Below are 22,560 nucleotides of genomic sequence, written 5' to 3' on the forward strand. Positions count from 1 at the left end.
TTCAATCTAATCAAAGTGTCCATAAGAGACATAGTTTGGACATCGTGTCCTCAAAGTGATGCCTGAAACATTGTTTGGCCAATGAACTATATCCTTTGTTGATATGAGGATGAAGCATGGGTCTCATGCTGAAACAAGGGCCAGAGAACCTAACTCGCAGATATGTGTAAGATGAGATCTCAACCTTAGTACCTTGGAAGAAGTGGAGGTGAAAGGTCTTAAGATAGTTAAATACATCAGTGTGATGTCCCCAATTTTAATAATTAAATTAAATTAATTAATTGATCTTAGAAATAAACTAAAATAATAAAGGACCTTTATTTAAATAATAAACATGAGACCCAAATTAATAAAATAATAAAATAATTGATATTGTCAACTTTTACTTGTAAATCTCTAGATGTTTCTTAGAGCCCTTTATAAGGCATGGTTAGGCATTGCAATGGATCATGGATTGGATTTGTTTTCTCATTGTATTTCTAGAGGCTGAAGGCTGAGGAACTTGTGGGCAGTTTCGAAGGCGGAAGACCCTCTCTACTCTACCTTTTGCAGTGTCGGTGGTTCAACACCACCTTATTTTGTTGTTGGAAATATCATACAGAGATTTCACTTTTGCGCCAAGTTTATATGTTGATCATCGTCATTTGGCGACTACTTGTATATTCTCAGATCTTGTCCGATGTTTATGTATAACTCAAGCATGGGATCTGAAGTAATGTATTTTGTGTCGCTGGTGTTTGGATGACTATCTCTGAAATTCTTGTGTATGCAAATATACCAAATCTTGCTAGCAAATATTTATTGCCATCACTATTTGCAACTATAATCTCTCTTCGGCTAGCAATTGATGTACTGTACATATTCGGTGTTCATTCATTTGGCAACTTGAGGGCATTATCAATCTCTATATTTTGATCTGTAATACCCATTCCGCACATTAACAGTTCCCCCATTTATATTTGTATGAGCCTTGATACATTTCTTTCATACAAACCACAATCTGTGCGGCCACCAACTTCCCATCATACACCGTAACCAAACCTTCTCTGTCATCATATTCCCTGTATGGCTTCAACTCTGTACGCCTACAACATCTCCCTTCTTGTACACGCTTCACCCATCCATTTACTATATGAACAACACTAAGTTTCCTCATTGTACAGACACTACCTCATCGCTACCGTATGAAGTCCCAACTTGTACTGTACATACCCTATCCCTTGCCTCAATTGTACGTCACTAACCATATCTATATGCATTTCACCATACCCATACAACAACAAATTTGAGTCTCATCCAGCATACCGAAAGTAAGGAGTTGTTGAATCTCAAAGGTGGAACGTTACAATCACCTTGGTCTTACCTAGGTTAACCGATAATTGTTGGGAGTCGAGAAAGGAAGCCAAGCCATTAAGAAGCCTCTCTAACTACCAAGGGGGGGAGTTCAAGAGGACCACATTGTTTACTAAGAGCAAACTAAAGATCAAGACCTAGTGCAAGGAGAAACTAGCACCCATGAGGAGTGTGCCTTAAGATAACCCTCCAACTCATCAATGTATAATCCAAATAATGGGGGAGAAAGAGGGAAGCCCTGCTTCACCCTGATGGTGCTCTAAATGAACTTGGAAAGCCCTTGGGAGGTCCTAATGCACCCAAACACCAAACTCATAAAGTCTCATAATGACAATTGCCAGGTTCTCAAAAATCCCACAAAATCCAAAGCCTTACAGAAATCCACAAAGAAGGAATAAACCATTGAGGAATGATGTTGTACTTCCTCTATAACCACCTAGAGGGTCAAGATGTGGTTCGTGATCTAAAAGTCGGGACGAAAACTAGCATGTCCTCTAGCCCAAATATGCCTCTGGTTTAGCTCCTGGGAAACAATAGCATGTAGAGCTATGGTGTAAAGTGTTGATGTTTTGTAGCTTTACTTAGATAAATCACACCAAGATATATATAAGGAGACATTACGTATAATTATAAGAGTTTAATTAGGATAATGAACAGACATGTCCCTTTAGGGGACATGTCTATTCTCCCACTCTTATAAATATAAGGAAAGGCTGCAATTGGAAAACATATACCACATATTATGGTAGTGCTATTACATTTGCAACAGATCGTACAAATCTAACATGGTATTAGAGCCAAACTGCGAGTGTAATCAAGCAATCAAATACAAGTGAAGTTATTTGTGTGCCAAACATTTATATTGTACAAGATGTGCTCATTTGAGCAGAATTTATGTGAATGGGATTTGATTTTTTGTGAAGACCTTTTTTGGGTAAAAACATGATGTCAACAACTATGTTAAGTATGCTGATGTGTAGTGTCGAGAGGAATCTTTATTTATGTTGATGATTATATGCTAGACGAGTATGTTAATGCATAGCATTGGGTTTCTTGAAGTTGCATCATTTGATATTCCTTCGTTGTTCATACTATATGGTCATCATATGTAATCTGATTACAAGTTTGTGGTTAGTGAAGATTGTGCGGTGATTGTTCATTTACTCTTCCAGCCATCTAGAATGGTTATTTGTAATTGACGGTCGAGTTCGTTTCCTACGATGGAAAGGGAAGGAAATATAAGTATGAATCGATCAACAATACAGAGAATATGGTTATAAGAGTAACTTGCTAGGACATAAGAATAACATTATGCAGTGAAGCGTAATGGACAAATAATACATGTACATTGACCCTTCTTTTAGGTGTGAACAACTAAAAACATAGGCACGTTTTTTACACTTGACCTGTTCTCCTTCGTGCATGTAATAAAAAATACATTATTAACATTTATTATTTAATACTCTAGACATTATATAATATAATATTTATTCAATATTTAAATATTGACTATCATTTAAAAAATTACAATTTAAGATATAAATATTATATATAATATAATATAGACAATTTTAAAAAAACTTGGAAAACCTTGTATATCAATAATATATTAAAGTTATAAACTATATATAGTATTTAAAACTTTAAAAGTTTACAACTTCAAATAAATTTTTAAAGAATTAAAATAAACATAAACATATGAAACAATAATATATTAATATATTAATAGTTTATAATATTAATATATTATTGTTTCATATGTTTATGTTTATTTTAATTTTGTTTAGAAGTTTATAACATAAAAGTTTAAAACATACATATCTTAATATAAAATAAACTATACATAAAAATTTGTTTAAAAGTTTATAACTTTAAATAAATTGAAATAAAATAAAAATAAACATACCTTCAGCCTGAATGCAGAGCTTTGGCGCCAGTCGACTCCCCCTGCTCACGAGCTTTCGTCATCCTAGTTGCTGCTGCTGCCGGTCGTCTCCTGTCGTCATCCTAGTTGCTGCTGCCAGTGATTTCCTATTGCAGTCTGTTGCAGTTTCTTTTCGTTCTGCGCCGCGGTTGTTGTCAATTCACGTTAGGGTTTTTACTACGGTAAAAACGAGTTAAAAACAAAGAAAAACCAAACGCTGACCTGTAATATCCTGGTCAAACTGCCACGTTACAGTTCAAATCGAGTTAAAAACAAAGAAAAATCAGACGCCGACCCTAAATATCTTAGTCAAACTGCCACGTTAACATTCAAATCGCCACGTCATCCAAAAACATTTGGATTCATTGCAAAAAAAGTAAAAATCGAACCTTATTCGATTCCACAGGGTATTTTAGACATATCTGATTCCAATACATACCGTACCCGTATGTGAAGGCAAAAGGGGAAGTACCGGTAACGTAGATATAATGTGTATCCATCATAAAGTATAAAAAAAGGTAAGTTTAGGTATGGTTATCTTTTTAATTACTTATGTATGACCCATTTCTATTATTGAAAATATAAAATAAAGAGGAATGTTATATTATTTATGTTAATAATAAGCATGAATTAAATTACTAACATTCTGATTAATATTAATATTCTATACGAGCATTTGACTTGATTTTTTCCTCTGAGAATGTTATTATAGGAAGGAGATTGAGATTCAAAGGGAGTCTGACATTTCATTAGTGACAACCTTGAAAGAGAGGAAGCAAATAGAGGATATGATCCAATCAATCTTCGGTGATCTCGATCATACTGATTCAGAGGGAATAAACCATGTTGAGATGGATTCTCCAGTGATCAATAAATTGTAGTAGTCAAGAGGACTGTGATTTATGAATATGCCTCGTGACTATGTAATTTTAATGGTCCTACCCCCTGTGTACATAATGAGAAAGTGACGACTTCCAAATGACGTCACTTGTATTTGCAGAAGTTATTGTATGGTGATGATCTTACAACAGTTTGTATCATGAGATTAAAAAAATTGAGTAAATGGTGAATGTCTTGCATCTCAACACTCTGGAAGGCCATTATTGAAAGAGTATTTGGTGAATATTATTGATATTTTGGGATGCCAATACTCTTGATATTAGATGTGATATCAAAAAAAAACAAAAACTTTTGAGTGCTTGGTGAATATCATCAATATTTTGGGAGACCAATACTCATGATATCAAATGTGATATCAAAACTTTTGAGCACTTGATGGATATTGAATGTCAATATTTTGGGAGACCAAGACTCATTATATCAAATGTGATATCAAACCTTATTTGAGTATTTGGTGAATAAGATGTGTTGCTATTCTAGAAGACCAATACTCTAGAATCTAGATATCAAAATGTTAATATCTTTTGATCAAAGATATTCTTATATTACATTGAGCTAATATAAGGTCATGTGTTTATCCTCCTGAGCTAAGAGGGAGTGTTGATGTTTTGTAGCTTTACTCGGATAAATCACTCCAAGATATATATATATATATATATATATATATATATATATATATATATATATATATATATATATATATATATATATATATAAGGAGACATTACATATAATGAAAAAATTAGGGGACATGTCTATTCTTCCACTATCTGATAAATATAAGGTGAGGTTGCAATTGGAAAACACATGCCACATTTTATGGCAATGCTATTACATGTGCAGAAAATTCTACAAATCAAACATAAAGTTTGGAGAAGTGTGCCCAATCATGATGGTCCTATATATGTTGGGATCCGAGGTAGGTCTATCCTTGTGAATTAGGTGGATAATGTGTTGAGACAAAGAGGAGGGGAACCCAATGCAAACCACTGTATTAAACAACTCTTAAAGGAAAGAACCCTACACTCGGATGCCATACTTGAAGAGTTCCGCTTGGAACCCTTCCTTATCCACTGCTCTATTTTCGTTCTGACACCTAACTATCTCGTTGATGTTGTTGACCGTGAAAAGGTTGTAGTGGGAGGGAGGTGTGGCAATAGTGGAGGACTGCCCTAGAATGATGTAATGGATGGAGGCATGGGAAACCAACGTGATGAGGACTAAGGCGGCAGGGGGGTTGTATGAGAAAAGGCTGCAATTGAAGGCCTTGGACGATTGGAGGAGAAAGGCACAGAGGGACCGACTATGGAGCAAAATGAAGGCACACTTTTTAAAGCGGGGGAAGAGGTGGTAGGTAATAACCACCCTTCCTTTTTGTTTTTGAGGAGACTTGTAGACTAAGTATTATCAATTAGATTGTTATTTTCAACATGGCATTTTGACAAACACTTAGCAAACATACAACAATAAATAAGCAAAGTTTGGACCTCCTTATTCGCTGATAAAATATTGATTTTGCAATAGAAATGTTTACATACAATTGGCTTATAGGCTACAACAAATATTCAGACTGGTATTTAACAATTACAATGACTTAAGTGAATAGTATGATGGAAGGAACCTGGAAGTAGATGCCGTAGTGATCTGCAAATGAAATGATAGCCTCCCAACCTTTAACCAGCGAGAGTGAACAAGAAACTTAATGCAACATTGTTTGTGTATTGTAGTAGAACTATTCACAGCATTGTAGCATAACACTATTCATGCGCGCTGTAGCAAAAGCATTATTCACGTGCTTTGTAGAAAAATCACTATTCATACACTGTAGCAAAACACTATTCATGGCTGCAAGCAACTTCTGACCTGAACTTTAGAGCTCTCTTAAACTATGTGCAAACTCACCAATAAATCCAACTGTGTTTCCTGAATGAAAACACCCGGTAATCCTCCTGACTATGTCTTTCAACAACGAAGAGAATGTTAAGAAAGAGGAATTTTGTCCTCCAAGATCAACAATTAGATTTCCCTGAAATCCAATGGCATAATAGATACCCCAACTCATTCCTACCAAGAGAATATAAAGTCCTCCAAGAAGTCGACTTCATTTGCATAAGCAATGTGGGATAAATGGGAAACATCTTTTAAAAAAAACTTTATAACAAATTGACTTTATTGAAAAGTCTTTTATTTAATTATCACTTTATAAAAAGTAACTTCAGCATTAAAATCATATAAGAGTCAAACTTAGAATACCATGTATGATAGCTTGTCAGAAAGAGCTCAATCAAATCCACCAAGCCGAACACTGGAAATTTCCATATCATTTGACTCCCACTAACTTACTAAAAATAGTAACTCCTGAAATCCTGCCAAATGAGCTCCCTAATCACTTCATTAGCCTACAGAAGCTCCTGTCATAGGCTAATCTATTGACCCTGATGGTCACATTAAGTAGGGGGCATTACAGTCCGCTCCCCCTTGAAATTGCTTGTCCTCAAGCAATCTCAGTTCTAGATGCTGCAATACTTGCTCTTTTTCCCAAGTAGCATCCTCCTCTAGCAAGTTTCTCCACTTAACCAAGTATTCATTAACTACCCTATTCCTAAGAGTCCTCTCTCTAGTATCAAGAATAGTTTCAAGGACCAACACAAGCTTACCCTCCTCATCCAATGTTGCAAATCTGCCAAAGGCACAACTCGTTGACCAATGGCTTTCTTAAGTCTTGACACATGAAACACATTATGTACTCGATTGCCCTTCGGAAGCTCAATCTCATAGGCAACCTTGCTCACTCTGTAGGGACCATAAAACCTATGCTTCAGCTTCTTGGCTCTGCTCTTCTTGAGCAATGACTATCTGTATGGCTGTAGCCTCAAGTAAACCATATCCCCCATCTCAAAACTGCACTTTACCCTTTTTTGATCAGCATACAACTTTTGTTGATTCTTGTTAGCCGACTGGATGGCTCCGGCGGTATTTTGTTTCTGTAGCCGACGGTCTGGTAGTGTTTCTATAGCCGATGGTCCGACAGTGTTTCTGTAGCCGACGGTCCGGCGGTGTTTTTGTAGCCGACGGTCCGGCAGTGTTTCTGTAGCCGACGGTCCGGCGGTGTTTCTGTAGCCGACGGTCCGGCGGTGTTTCTGTAGCCGACGGTCCGGCAGTGTTCCTGTAGCCGACGGTCCGACGGTGTTTCTGTATTCTATAGCGGACGGTCCGGCGGTAAATAGTTTGTAGCAGATAAAATAATTGTGGCCGACAGACTCCTTTGGGAAGGTTCGGCGGTAGTATTTATATCCCGTCTGGGATCATTGTAAATCATCATGGATCTACTAGTGCGAATATAATTCTGCTGTTCGTGTTCTATTGTCTGTATGCGTTCATTTTCTTTACCTGTACGGTAAACAATTCTGAGCCTATTGTATGTTCTCCCTGAGCACTCTCAAGATATCCTGACTATACTGCAATAAGCCTTTGGCTTTGGGTACTCTATTGTCCCCCAAAACTAAATCGATGAAGCTAGTTGCTTAATAACTATACAGTGCCATGAAAGGAGTCATCTTGATGGACATGATAAGTGGTATTATAATAGTACTCTCCCATGTGCAGCCATCTAACCCAAGCTCTCTGTTGTGCACTCACATAGTTCCTTAAATTCGCCCCCCCCCCCCCCACCCTTTTATTCACAATTTCCATCTGCCCATCCAAACAATTCCTTCCAAAAAACACTCATAAGTTTACTATCCCGGTCACTAACTATGAATATATGCAGCCCATGTAATCTGAATATCTCTTTGAAGAAAAGATCTACCACTTGAATATCCTGACTATCCTACAATAAGCCTTTGGCTTTGAGCACTCTATTGTCCCCAAAAACTAAATTGGTGAAACTAGGTGCTTAATAACCATACAGTTCCATGAAAGGAGTCATCCTGATGGACATATGTTAAGTGGTATTATAACAATACTCTCCCATATGACCCAAGCTCTCTGTTGTGCACTCACATAACTGTTCTTAAAATACCCCTCCACCCATTTATTCACAATCTCTGTATGCCCATCTGTCTGTGGATGGTAACTAGTGTTGGGTGTAAGATCTGTACCACACAACCTAAACAATTTTTGCCAAAAACCACCCATAAATTTATTATCCTGGTCACTGACTATGAATCTAGGCAGCCCATATGACTTGAATATCTCTTTGAAGAAAAGATCTACCACCTGTGTTGCTGGGTAAGTGGATGGAATAGCAAAGACGCGAGCGAACTTCGTCAAGCGGTCTACCACCAAATAGATGCAATCTCTCCCTTGCACTCGTGGTAACCCGGTGATGAAATCCATCGAAATACTTTCCCATTTTTTGTTGGGAATGAGCAAAGGCTGAAGCAACCCTGCGAGAAAAGTGTGCTCCCTTATTCTGCTGACACACCACGCACTCTCTCACATATCTTGGCACGTCATCCTTGAGTTCCCTCTAGGTGAATCTCACACGGATCTGCCTATAAGTTTTGAAAACCCCAGGATGTCTAGTTGTAGACGCATTATGAAATGCCCTCAAGATCTCCTCTCTAAAGAGTGATATAGGAATCAAATAAATCCTGTCCTAAAATCTGATCAACCCATCCAACACCGCATACTTGTCATCCTGAATGGTGCCCGCAACTATCCTAGAAGCCCAATCTTCTCCTACATACTCTGTTGCAATCCGATCTCTCCAATCTCTTGAAATATCTACCAAAGCACATAAGTGAGGTCTCTGAGATAAAGCGTCAGCCACCACATTTTTCTTACCTTCGACAAACTCTATGTCAAAGTCATAAGCTTGCAACTTGGTAACCCATTACTGTTGCCAGTCATTAAGATCATGTTGGCCCATGAAGTATTTAATACTATTGTGATCAGTCTTGATTACAAAACGTCCACCTAACAAATAAGATCGAAATTTTGCCAACGCATGCATTATGGCCAACATTTCCCTGTCATAGATAGAATAGCTCCTCCTCTCAACTCCTCAGAGCTTCCTGCTCTCGAATGCAATGGGTTGTCTCTCTTGCCTCAATAGTGCCCCTATCCCATCTCCTAAAGCATCACATTGAAGTTCAAATGGTTTTGTAAGATCAGGTAGAGCTAGAACTGAACAAGATAACGTCACCTATTTGAAGTCGTCAAAACATCTTTGTGCTGCCTCTGTTCATTTGAAGGCCCCCTTCTTGGTGAGATTCATCAAATGTGTGGCAATTTGTGAAAATCCCCTAATAAACCTCCTGTAAAAACCACATAAACCAAAGAACCCCTTGAGTTGTGTGAGGTTTGTGGGAGTAGGCCAATCCATAATAGCTCTAATCTTTTCGGGATCAACCCGAACACCATCTACACTAATGATATACCCAAGGTAAAGGAGCTCGGTCATGCCAAACTTACATTTAGATTCCTCAACATACAATGGTTCTCTCTCCAGAATAAATAACACCCTAGATGTTGTAACTGCTCCTCCCAAGTCTTACGGAAGACCAAGATGTCATTAAAGAAGATCAAGACGAATCTCCTCAACTGCCTCCTGAATACCTGGTTCATATAACTCTGAAATGTAGTGGGTGCATTGGTTAGCTCAAATGGCATAACTATAAACTCAAAGTGGCCATAGTGACATTGGAAGGCTGTCTTCTCAATGTCCTTTGCTCTCATCTAAATCTGATGGTATCCGGATCGTAAATTAATTTTGGTGAAGAAGCATGCCCCATGCAGCTCATCAATCAACTCATCAATCCTAGGAATGGGATACCTATCTTTAATTGTTTTCTTTTTTAGTGCCTTGTAATCGATGCACATGTGCATCGTCTCATCCTTCTTTACCAAAACTATTGCTCAAGCAAAAGGGCTTTTGCTAGGCCTAATGTGCTCCATCTCCAACAATTCCTTAATTGCCTTCTCTATCTCATCCTTGTGTATCTTAAGATGACGATAGGTAGTAATCATAACTGGTTTGGCTCCCTCCTCGAGCTCAATAACATGCTCTATCCCCCTGTCAAGAGGAACCTCATGCAAAATCTCGCCAAATACTTTAGTGTGCCTATCAAGTTTCTCCAAGATATTTGGTGGATGACTCTTCACCTGTGGCTTCTGTGAAGTTGGCATAGTGAAATTTTCCGCCGCCCACTCTACGTCATCATGTCAAAAAAGTCTTTGCATTCTTCTTAAGGAGATTACTCTGCTACCCCCATTTAAAAGTCCTCTAAGTACAACAGTTTTGCCCTCATGCTAGAATCTCATCTCCAATTTTGCTAGGTTGAGTGTGAACTCAACTATTGAGGCCATCCATGTCATGCCGAGGATGACTTCATAATCTCCCATGTCTACTACATAGTACATAGAACTCATCCTCCAAATCGTAGCATAATAATTTGTCACCGTTAGCCACCATGACTCTAAACTCAACATGCTCCTCAGCTTGTAAACCTCTCTTGGCTATTAATTGTGCATCTATCAAATTATGTGTAGCCCCAGTGTGAATGAGTGAGATCACTTTTTGCTCATGGATAGTATCCTTGACCTTAAATGTGATTGTCTTTTGAGCCCCCTTTAAATGTGCCAACGACCTCTCATCCTCAGGAATGCTACTCTCCTCTGTAGTGTTACCCTCATCCGAATCGGAGTGTTGATCCTCCCTCTTTGACTGTGACTCCTTTGCAGAGAAATACTCCATTTGATTTGCCTTAGTCTTGAGAGGGCACTTATAAGTCCCAAGGCTCTTTGCAATGAAAACATAGCTTCTTCCTCCTCAACTCATTTAGGATGTCATTGTCCAACTTATTATCCCTTTTTGGCTAAGCATCCTTGTGAAAAGGTTTTTTGTCCTTCTCCTATGTGAATCCCTATGCTGAAATCTGCTCCTAAAAGAAAAAGGTGCTAAGTCATGAGCCTTCTTAGTGGCATCCTCTAATGTAGTTGGGTCATGCCCCTTGGCCCAACCTTTCAAGGGATCTGAGAGTCCGTCCATAAACAACACTACTAATCTCCTCTTTGAAATATCTGTGACCAACATAGCTAACGTTTGAAATTCACTGATATATGTCTCAACTGATCCCCACTGCTTGAGCTGTTCCAACTCTTTAAACTGTAACTCAGGATCTTTGGTATTAAATTTCTCTATGAGTCTCTCAGTGAACTCATAAGATGTGATCTGATTATGCCCCAAGGTTACCATGCCATGGTGCCACCACTCATGCACTGGACCATCCAAATGAATAGCCGCATACTTCATACCCTCCTCCTCGGGTATAGGATTTAGCTGCAAGGATGTATCTACCTTCTGCACCCAAGTTTGTGCAATCATCTTCCTTGAAGCATCATAATAAGGTAAAGAAAGTTTTCAAACTTTCTTGCTCAGCTCAAAGTTTTGATTCCTCCCTCCTGCTCTAGGCATGTGTCTCATCCTCAAGTCCATATAATCTCTAAGGGAAATATCCACCTGCAACTCTGGTCCAGTAGCCTCCTAATTCCTCCTGAACTGATCCTGTAACTCGGTAATCTACGATTTGTTTACTGGTTGAATCGATCTTGGGGTGGGAAGGTGGGTAGAAGAGGTCTCGAGCTCACTGTCTGAATTGGGCATGCAACGTATCTAAAGTTATCAGCCTCATTCTCATTGTTGCCATGTCCATTATTATTTCCATAATGTTATCCTCAAGACCATTGTTGTTGCCTCGGCCTCCATTATTATCATTGTCCCCATTGTTATTGTTTCCATTGTTGGCATCACCTGGATTAATGTTGAGGCCCATCTATCTAGCCATAAGCTGCAACATCATGGCCATTCACCTATTATACTCTTGCTGCATACGTTGCCCCTGCTCTAATATATCCACTAACTGTCTGAATATTACCTCCCCTTGATCTAGACTGGTATTCCTGCCTCCACCTAGTCCTGTATTCCTGTCATCTCAGTCACCCATATTGCTGTCCCGATCAAAGAATATCTCCTCTGTCTCTGTATAACTGAATTCTATGTCCACCTACATGGATGAACTGGATTGTTCACTTTGCAAGTCTGAAATCCTATTTTGTCTTACTTTGGTAGTGCAGAAGTTATAAGGTCCCTGTCGCATGCTCAAACATACTTTCTTAACCTGTTTTATTCCTGATTTTAGTGTTTTGACATTTCGTCAAACACTTTTCCGTCTCCCTTGTTCTAAATTTCCTATAATGCCTCCACAAGATGGTAGGAAAACCTGGATTTTACCACTATAATAACCACCCTTCTTTTTTGTTTTTGAGGAGACTTGCAAACTACTAAGTACTATCAATTAGAGTGTTATTTTCAACATGGCATTTTGACAAACACTTAGCAAACATACAACAATAAATTAGCAAAGTCTAGACCTCCTTATTTGATGATAAAATATTGATTTTGCAATTGAAATGTTTACATACAATTGCCTTATAGGCTGCAGCAAATCTTCAGATGGGTATTTAATAATTACAATGCCTAAAATGAACAGTATGATGGAAGGACCCTAGTAGTAGATGCTGTAGTGATATGCAAATGAAATGACAACCTCCCAACCTTTAACCAGCAAGAGTGAACAAGAAACTCAATGCAACACTGTTTGTGTACTATAGCAGCACTATTCATGACGCTGTAGCAAAAACACTATTCACACTCACTGTAGCAAAACACTAATTATGGCTACAAGCAACTTCTGACCTGAACTTTAGAGCTCTCTTAAACTATGTGCGAACTCACTAATAAATCCCACTGTGTTTCCTGAATGAAAACACCTTGTAATCCTTCTGATTGTGTCTTTCAACAGTGAAGAGATTGCTAGCAAAGAGGAATTTCGTCCTCCAAGTTGAACAAGTAGATTTCCCAGAAATCCAATAGCATAATAGTAATACCATCCAAGCATACCCCAACTCATTCTAGCTAAGAGAATATAAAGTCCTCCAAGAAGTCAACTTCATTTGCATAAGCAATGTTGGATAAATGGGAAACACCTTTTTAAAACAACTTTACAATAAGGTGACATAATTGATAATTCTTTTATTTAATTAACACTTTATATAAAGGTAAATTAACTTCAGCATTAAAATCATGAGTCGAACTTCGAATGCCATGTATGATAGCTCATTAGAAAGAGATCAACCAAATCTACCAAGCCAAACATTGAAAATTTCCATATCATTTGACTCCCACTGACTTACTAAAAATAGTAACTACTGAAAATACTACTAAATGAGCTCCCTAATCACTTCATTAGCTTACGGAAGCTCCTGCCATAGGCTAATCTATTGACCTTGATGGTCATATTAAGTAGGGGACATTACACAGTAAGAGCACTTCTACAACACGAAGGAGGCCATATGAAGCATGAAAGTAGAGTGCTCAAAGCAGTGGAAGGACTCACAATCATCATCAAACCATTGATTATAGGGGAAGGTGTTCTTACAAGAAAGCAAGGAAGATCAGGGGATGGTGTGGTAGGGTGCAGAGAGGCAGGTTGACTCCATGAAAGATGCAAAGAGGTGGATGAACAAGGATGTGTAAGCCCTAGGGGGTCGGGTCTAAGGAGAGAATTTGTTTGAGGTGCATGGTGAGAAGGTCACAATGCCCACTGTTGAAACAAAAGGAGATGTGAGAGGGAGCCAAGGGATGGGGAGAGAGGTGGGGCAAGAGGGAGGAAGAGGGGGAGGGGCATAGTGCTGCAAAGTGAGGCTAAGGAGGGCATCGTCTGCCAAGGGAAGGCAAGTGATGTTAAAGTGGCTAACAAAGAGGATGAGAGAAGAGAAAGTGAGGGTGCAATCCACCACACTCCCCCCTCCCCCCCCTACCCCCTCCACCCCCTCCCCACAACACAATGAGGCCACCAAGTGAACGAACTTGAAATAGGGAGACAAGGGAGGCCATTTAGGATCACCAAATTAGAGGTGATATAGAATGTTGACATGAATAATGAAGATGATTATGTAGAGAATGTTGAGCAAAAAGTCTATAGTGTAGGGGGTTGAGCCTATCTATAGCTGTATTCATAATAGTGGGGCTCTTGTCGCCATGTCAGTATGAAGTTTTCGCTTTTCATCATCATGCACCATCAGGTTGCCGAAGCAGGAATAATTATTCCGAGCCATCATGTTACATATATAGCACAAGTGACTATAGATGAGATTGATAATGTTAGAGAAATTCAAAGTACAAGTTGCTATTTCATGAAGAGTGAATAAAAAGCCAAAATGGTAGAAGAATCTGAAAACTGAGCATTGATTTGAAAGATCATTTAAACAAAATAGAGAAAACAATTATCAGTTTGAAAATTTAAATTAAAGAAGAGAATATTTGAAGAGGTAAAAGTCTAATCGTATGCCACTACCAATTTAAACGCAAGCCTCAAGTTTGAGAAGAGCACCAAAACCCTAGGTAACATTGTTGATGGGTAAAGGTACAAATATAAAAGGACTTGGCTATAAAGGAAACAAAAAGTTTAAGGAAGATTTCAAAGAGATTCCTAATAAGACAAATGAGGGAAAGACAAAAAGCCTTAAAGACATTTTAAAAAGCCATATTATAAATGAAGGTAGCAAGAAGACAAAGACCCCTCCTATATGACACTCATTTTCATATGGCGTGGACAAGATTTGCCTTGCGAATGCTTCCTTTTGAATGATATTAATTGAACCCTTGCAGAATCTTCCTTGCAAATTACACTAAAACCCTAGGTAACATCATTGATGGGTAAAGGTACAAATATAATAGGACTTGGCTATAAAGAAAATAAAAAGTTTAAGGAAGATTCCAAAGAGACTCCTAACAAGACAAATGTGGGAAAGACAAAAGGCCTTAAAGACACTTTAAAAAGCCATATTAGAAATGAAGGTAGAAAGAAGACAAAGACCCCTCTTATATGAGACTCATTTTCATATGTTGTGGACAAGACAAGATTCTCCTTGCGATGCTTCCTTTTGAATGATATTAATTGAACCTTTACAGAACCTTCCTTGCAAATCTGGGTTGTTTACCAATTACATGTTTAGACAACCAATATAATTTCTATAATTACATTTGCAATATGCACATGCTAATTTATATAAATTCACATTCTGTCCTCCAACAATGATAGAAAAGGCATGAGAGAACTATTTGCATCAGATATTAATCCCCAGGTGAAGCTGGTTTTAGGTAGGAAGTATCTTGAAATGAGTGATGTTTTTGTATGTCTTAACAGAGGTAAATCTGAATTTATCTTTATTTCTGTGGTGAATTTTTAGCTTCTTTAAACATCCAAAGGAGACTGAGTTTTATTCTTTTATTTTTTTCCATACACAAATTTATCTAATTCTCTGCTTTTCTTGGTTAACAGATACTATCATGGATATCAAAAATAATCAAGGAAGGTGATTCCAAAGACCTACCATATTATGTAAGTATGAGTAGCTAGAAGAGACATTTTGTCTAACATGCTTATATCCTTTAATGTTTTCAGTAATTAAAGATGTATTTGAATTTGGTCAATGTTTAATGCAAAATTCTTGTGGCTCTGGTGGCAAAGGGTATTCATGTTACTTAATGCTCAACATATAACCCAACCAAATGTCATCTATACTTTCAGTAACATTTCATCTCACTTATTTCAAAACCCATATTCGTATTTTTCATGTTTTATATATATAATATCCTCTTTAATCATCCCCATGAATTCTCACTTGCCATTCATGAAGATGAATATGCAGATTTTCTGAATGCCATCTACACCTTTGAATGAACATGTGAATTGGAAACAATGGGTGTGGGTGTGCCTTAATACCAGTCAAATCCATCAACCACTTCATCCTACATGATGCTTTCTTTTCTTTCATCCTAGTTTGGTCTTCAAGTGTTCACTACTGTCCAAAATCAAATTAGATTTAAGAGTGTAATTTTATGCAGATGGTTGAGAGGCAGGTAAATAGCTAATAGTTTTATAGCTTTGAATGGGTAAAATGTTGGCAGAGATGAGCTTTTTCCCTTCTTTCCTGTCAGAAAAGTTAGGTCAGGCCCACTGCCAATTAATTAATGACTTCTAAATTTGACGCTTTCTTGGTAATTGTCAGGCCCTTTAAATATGTTATGTACCAACGAGTAAGAGGGTAGTGTGGAGTCGAATGAATTGTTATCCTTGGCCAACCATCTTTGGTCTTCTTCTCTATAATGAATTCATGAACTAATAAAGATACATTTTTACTCCTATATCTGGTGTGCACTGCCATCTGTATTATTAATTCATGTATTAATTTACTAGTAGAGCAGTAAACAATTAAACAAAACATGCAAGCACCCTATCCTGATAATGCTACTTGCAGTCCCTAGAACTCTAAAATTTATATTTCATTTTTCAACACAGCAATAAAAGTATGCCATATGTGCCAATTGAACCTTGGAATTGAATATTCAATCAATTTTATGCCGCTTTCTATCTGTTAGGATGGGAGATTAACTAGGTCTAGAATGGTAAAAAGTTCTCTTGTAATTGCTCCACCTTTGGACCATCCTTGTGGAATTTCAAACTCTTTGCTAGAAAACATAATGATCTTGAGCAGGGGAACATCTCCATTGTTTTCATGCCATGCATGCATACATATATGCCCCTTTGAAATCCATGGTAGTGGCTATAAAAGATAACAGCTCTATCATGCAGCATTGACCCCTATGTCATTATCCATGCAGATAGAGATGAACTGAAACAAACTCTTTCCAACTCAGTGACTACCAAGGACAAAATTTGAACTGTAACTGAAAGATGTTCTGTTCAATGACCCTTTGGAAACATTAAGTTGTACTTTAGTACTCAATTCACACAACTTGAGTAGCAATCCATCCTCTTAGAGATCAAGAATCATTGTTGGTAGCATTTCACACTTAAATGATACATGCACACTTAAAAGAATTTATCACAATGGCCTGAATGTCAAAAACACATCTGAATCAATCACATTTAATAGAAAAGGTCATCCTTACCGATACAAAACACTTCAGCAGCACCTGTGCGCTTAAGAGATGGCACCAGTTGTCCCAATGTTGGGAAGATGCCAGGGTCCTCTTGGTCCATCTCTGTAGAAAGGACACAAATAATTATCATGTTTTATGTCGCTTTTTTCCATAAAACTCAGCATTCCTTTTACTTGAACTATTCCTTTGTTTCCATGCTCAAGTTTACAAAGGTTTATTTTGTAAAAATTATGTTAAGTACAATTACATTAAAGTTTTAAGTATTACCAAGCTACATTTATTACTTTATATGAATATAAAAAATGAAAACTTATAACAGTTCCTTTGTTCTTGCCTTCAATTTCCCGAAGGGTTGATAGCTAAATATTGTAAATGAGTTTTGCATTGTAACCCTTACCCTAGAAATTTGGAACTTTATCATCAAAAGGGGCTTGATGAATCCATATTTCTCTTCATTATTGTGAGTTATTTCATCAAAATACACATGCAACAATAACTGTGAAGGATTAGACCAAAAATGATGAAGAAACATTTGGAACTTGAGGGAAAAAGGGGTGATTCTGTTAAAAGAAAAAGGATTCAAATGATTGAAAATTCTATTGTGGTGACTCTGTTTGAAAGTTCTAATGGTTTAACTGCTTTAAATTCAACGCAATTTATTAGTAGCATTTTCTTTTATGCTCATTAAACAAACAATAATTAGTAATTGGTATTGATTAACTGCAGAGAATAAGCTCTCCAGATCTAATTCCTGAGGAATCAAAGCCAGCCTGGTCTGGGGTCTCCCAAAGACTTGTGTACAGCACGAGGAAAAAGATGCAAGAAAGGATTAAAGGCTTTGCAACTAGACTATCTGATTATATGAGAGATCCAAGGATAGGTCCAATCCTCTTCCTGGCAGCTGCTTTGTATATGGGCAGCATTTGGTTTAGCAAGCATCAGATCAAAAAGCAAAATGAACAGGTACTTTAATTTTACATTTTTGTGTAACCCAGTTTATAGATTATTTTCAATACCTTGTTGCACTTGCTGGCATGATAAATTTTTTTTTAAACAATTGAGACATCTTTCTCAATTTAGTGAAACTATGTATTGCCTGTTGTTTGAGTGGAAAATTTATAAATGAAATTTAACTTTTGGCTATGTTTTATCCAGGCTGTTTCTAGATTTTCCTTGATCATCATTACAACATTATTGTATGAATTGCTATAGTTGCATTCAAAATGAAAGGTTTAACAATTTGAACACCTGCTATAAATGTGTATAGACACTAAGACTTCATTTACACACTTAAGGTGTTCATTTTACAAGAAGCCCGTAAATAAATGATAACTATGGCATTTGCATTTAAATGTGAGTTATCTGTAGATACACTTAGTAATTTTTTAGATAATATTGCATACGATTAAGAACTCAACATGGTAAACAGTTGAATATCACAAGCATGTCCCCCCAAAAATCGCTACTTTATTCTTATCCTGAGTCGTCCTTAAGCGATGCTGATAATTGTTAGAAGTATGTAATGTTGGTGTGATGCTTTGAGGCATTCTGTTGTATTATTGATAGGTTATAGTGGTGTAGTAAAAAATTGAATAAACAAAGTTCAAACATGTAGCTCATCAAGTGCAGAAACACAATATGAAATTGTATAACTATTTATGACACCCTTAAAGTAGAAATGTGACTTTCAGTAATTTCTTATCAAAACTGAATATGTCAAGGATTTGACAGAAATTCATTAATATGACATTCTTCTGCTATCAAAATGACAAGATAAAAACACTCTTATGTCCCTTGCAAGCTAAACTCATTTCCTTGCTTCCCTCAATTTGTCAACTTCACTTTCCTTAATGAGTCAACTACATTGGTCTCAAAAGTATTATATCAAATTTGACCAAATATTTGTTTATATTTTATTTTGTAACAAGAGGGAAAATTAACTAGAAAAGTATACGAGTACAAATGGATGATATGAATTACATTCCAATTTCAATGTCCTGAAAAGTGATACATGTTCAATGATCAACATGTAACATATGCTATTCTTCTCTTTAAAAAATGATCAGATGACATAAATCTTTACAATGGCATGATATCATTACTGATTTGTTTGAGGATAATTGTGTTATGCACTACCATTCTCCATATAATGAAAACGTCAACAATATGATAACATCTATCGATAACAGCCTTACACCATTTAGTAAACCAAAAGATATCAATTATACAAGAGCTAGTTTAACATACTTTGGCATTAAAGAGGTGAAGAAGTTTAAAGAAATGAATGATGAATGGGTGCAAAAAGCTAAAAATGCTAAATTGGTAGCTGCCAATGCAAGACAACATTTTCAAGAGGTCAAAGAAAAGGTCAATCTCCTCAACATAGTAAGGAAAAAGAGGATGGATAACATTAGAAGACTCTTATTTCAATCAGAGAATGAATCTAAAAATGTACCTAGTTCCAATGACAACAATGAAGTTGATGAGTCTGGTCAACTAAAGGATTTGTTAAAGATAACAAACACGAAGAGTAACTGAAGTTGTTCATAGCTTGGAGACTCGGTTAAAGGTGGAGGAGGATGAGGCTATTGTAGCATTATCTCATCATGACATGATGCACAAACAAATTGAGGATCATATTTGAGCAGTTCAGAAAAAGTTAAATCCAAAGGGGGAATCAGCAACACCCCTAGATAGAGAAACGCTTAATGATTTGAGTAGAAAGAAGTTTTGTTTTTATTGCAAAAGCCCACATGATGTAAACCATGATTGTCCATTAAGGTGTAAGGGGAAGATTGGCTGTGTTATATGGGCATATAATGAGAATTCTGAATCTGAAAATTTAGATTAGAAATTTGATCAAGAAGGGTCTAAGCTAGCAGGATCAGAACATGAGGAAGAAAGGGCTGGAAGGGAAGAGTCGGTTCAGTTACAGGAAGCACATCTCACTAACATACAGCATGAGGGATCCTTTAGGATGCGTGGAGTTTTAGTTGGGCAGAAAATCATTACCTTGCTTTATAAAGGTGTCACACATAACTTCATTGATGCTTGGTTGGTTGAGAGATGCAACATACAGATGGAGGTATTTGAGGGTATAAGAGTAAAGGTTACAAATGGCTACACTCTTAGGTGCGACAGGAAGATTTCAGATCTGCCCATGCATTTGAATAACTTTGAGTTTAATGCAGATTTTTATGTTTTAAACATGGGAGATGCTGATATGGTATTGCGGATGACATGGCTTCATTACATAAGTTGTGTTTTGATGCCAATACATGAGGAGCAGCAAAAACATGTTTATCATCTAGACATACAATAGTTGAGGCAGTTTGTGTTAGTTTCTGTGTACAACAAATTGTGGAGGGATTATATTCTGCATCTTGATACAGGTTTGGGTATTCTTGGCAAAGAGACCTTGCATGTCAAGGAATTCAAGTGTGAGTTGGGGTCCAGAGCACTGTTGTACTTAGGACACATATTTAGCACATGGGGAGTATGCATGGATCTAGACAAGGTCAAGACAATAATTGAGTGGCCTATAATTGAGAGTCTCACACAACTAAGAGGAATTTTGGGCTCATGTGGTTTTTATTGCAAATTAGTTAATGGAATCGATACCACTTTCTGATCTAACCAAGAAGGGATATTTTAGGAACTACATTGTAGGGAAGCAAAAGGGATGGGTTAAGTGGATATGTCTTGTGAGTACTATTATAATAACACCTACCAACTTCCTATACAGATGACACCATTTATGGTCTTCCATGGTTATGAGGCACCCAACTTTCTTGATCTGTTGATGAGTGATGTCGTTAGTAGAAATTGTGTATCGGTCGATGGGTCCCTTCGGAAAGGAAATTGTGTATTAGCCAACGGGTCCCTTTGGAAAGGAAATTGTGTATCAGCCGATGGGTCCCTTCGGAAAGGAAATTGTGTATCAGTCGATGGGTCCCTTCGGAAAGGAAATTGTGTATCAGTCAATGGGTCCCTTCGGAAAGGAAATTGTGTATCAGCCGAAGGGTCCCTTCGGAAAGGAAATTGTGTATCAGCCGACGGGTAAATAGTTTGTAGCGGACATAATGTATCTGGCCGACGGATACCTTCGGGAAGGTTCCTCGGAAAGTATTTATAACCCCTTTGGAAAGCATTGTAATATCTTATCATCGAAGCATAATGTATTGTTGGTATATGCGAATAATAATAAGAGTTCTGCTATTTGCTGTTCGGTGTTAGTGTCTATTTCCTATGTGCGTTGCTTAATTAATCCATACGGTAAACATTTGGCGCCATTGCCCGATGGATCTGGCACGCAAGCAGGCGGATATGAATTAAATGCCGAATCAGTTGAACAAAGATAAGAGTAAGCTGAAGGAATAAGATGACATACGCGTTGCGCAGAAAAATTTAAATTTGGCTCAGCAGATAGAGCGTCGAAGGAGGTTTTAGAAGATTTCCGACCGAAACAAGAGCGCAGAAGTATTGTTGAAGGAGACTTGACAACGGCTTGATTTGGTGGAAGAAGCAAGGGAGGAGTTTCTGAACCTACATACGCCACAGGAAGAGAATCCTGACGGAAGGAGATCGACTCGCACGGCTCGGTGTGCCAAAGGAGCACGAGCATGGAGTGACCTCTTCGTCTGAGATATACTTCCGGGACGAACAACTTCGGTTGATGAACCCTCTTCTTCACCAAACAGCGCGGAAGCAGAAAACAACGCGGGTGTAGAAAACAGCGCAGGTGTGTAGAACAGCGCGGGTGTTCAAAACAGCACGGGAGCTCAGAACAGCACGGGTGCTCAAAACAGCGCGGGAGTGCAAAACAGTGCGGGTACACAACAAAACCCTCGACATATAGTGATAATGGTAGGTCTGAAGGAAAAATTGCCTAAATTTGATGGTGATGAAGCAGCTGATCCCATTCGACATTGTAAAACATGTGAAACCATCTGGAGGGCAAATGGCATAACAGATACAAACGAATAGATCCGGCAATTTCCTGCTACCCTACGGGGTGTTGCGATTGATTGGTTTACTGATGCTGATCCACAGAAATTAAATAGTTGGGATAATATTAAGGAGTTCATCGCGGAATTTCAACTTTTGCGTGATGATAATGAAATTGTAGCCGAGATATTCAATACCAAACAAAAGAAGAATGAAACAGTACAGGTCTTCGCCAAGAGATTGAAGGACTTAATCAGTAAAATGGAGAATAAGCCGGCAGATGGACTCCAGAAAAGATGGTTCATTGAAGGCCTTCACCCGAAGCTGTAGAAAAAGATGAATATCGTGCCACCATCCACATACAATGAAGCGTACAATCAGGCAATGAACCTCGAAAGTGACCAGAAGACAAAGAAGAAGAAGAAGACCAGCTCGTTCAATTTAGATGACGATGCATCCTCAG

General features: G+C 37.7%; 1 protein-coding gene across 1 annotated transcript in view; it reads left to right on the forward strand.

Moving 5' to 3' along the window:
• LOC149537110 (DNAJ heat shock N-terminal domain-containing protein) overlaps positions 1 to 22,560 on the forward strand; it is a 322,115-nt gene that overhangs the window by 287,449 nt on the left and 12,106 nt on the right. Inside the window, exons 18-19 of the mRNA XM_089807127.1 lie at positions 15,526 to 15,585; positions 17,877 to 18,113. Coding sequence (XP_089663253.1) covers positions 15,526 to 15,585; positions 17,877 to 18,113 — 297 coding nt within the window. The remainder of the gene's footprint in view (positions 1 to 15,525; positions 15,586 to 17,876; positions 18,114 to 22,560) is intronic.

This window comes from Cupressus sempervirens, chromosome 10 (genome assembly GCF_028749045.1).
Source record: "Cupressus sempervirens isolate cs-2001-9-10 chromosome 10, ASM2874904v1, whole genome shotgun sequence".
Classification (NCBI taxonomy): domain Eukaryota; kingdom Viridiplantae; phylum Streptophyta; class Pinopsida; order Cupressales; family Cupressaceae; genus Cupressus; species Cupressus sempervirens.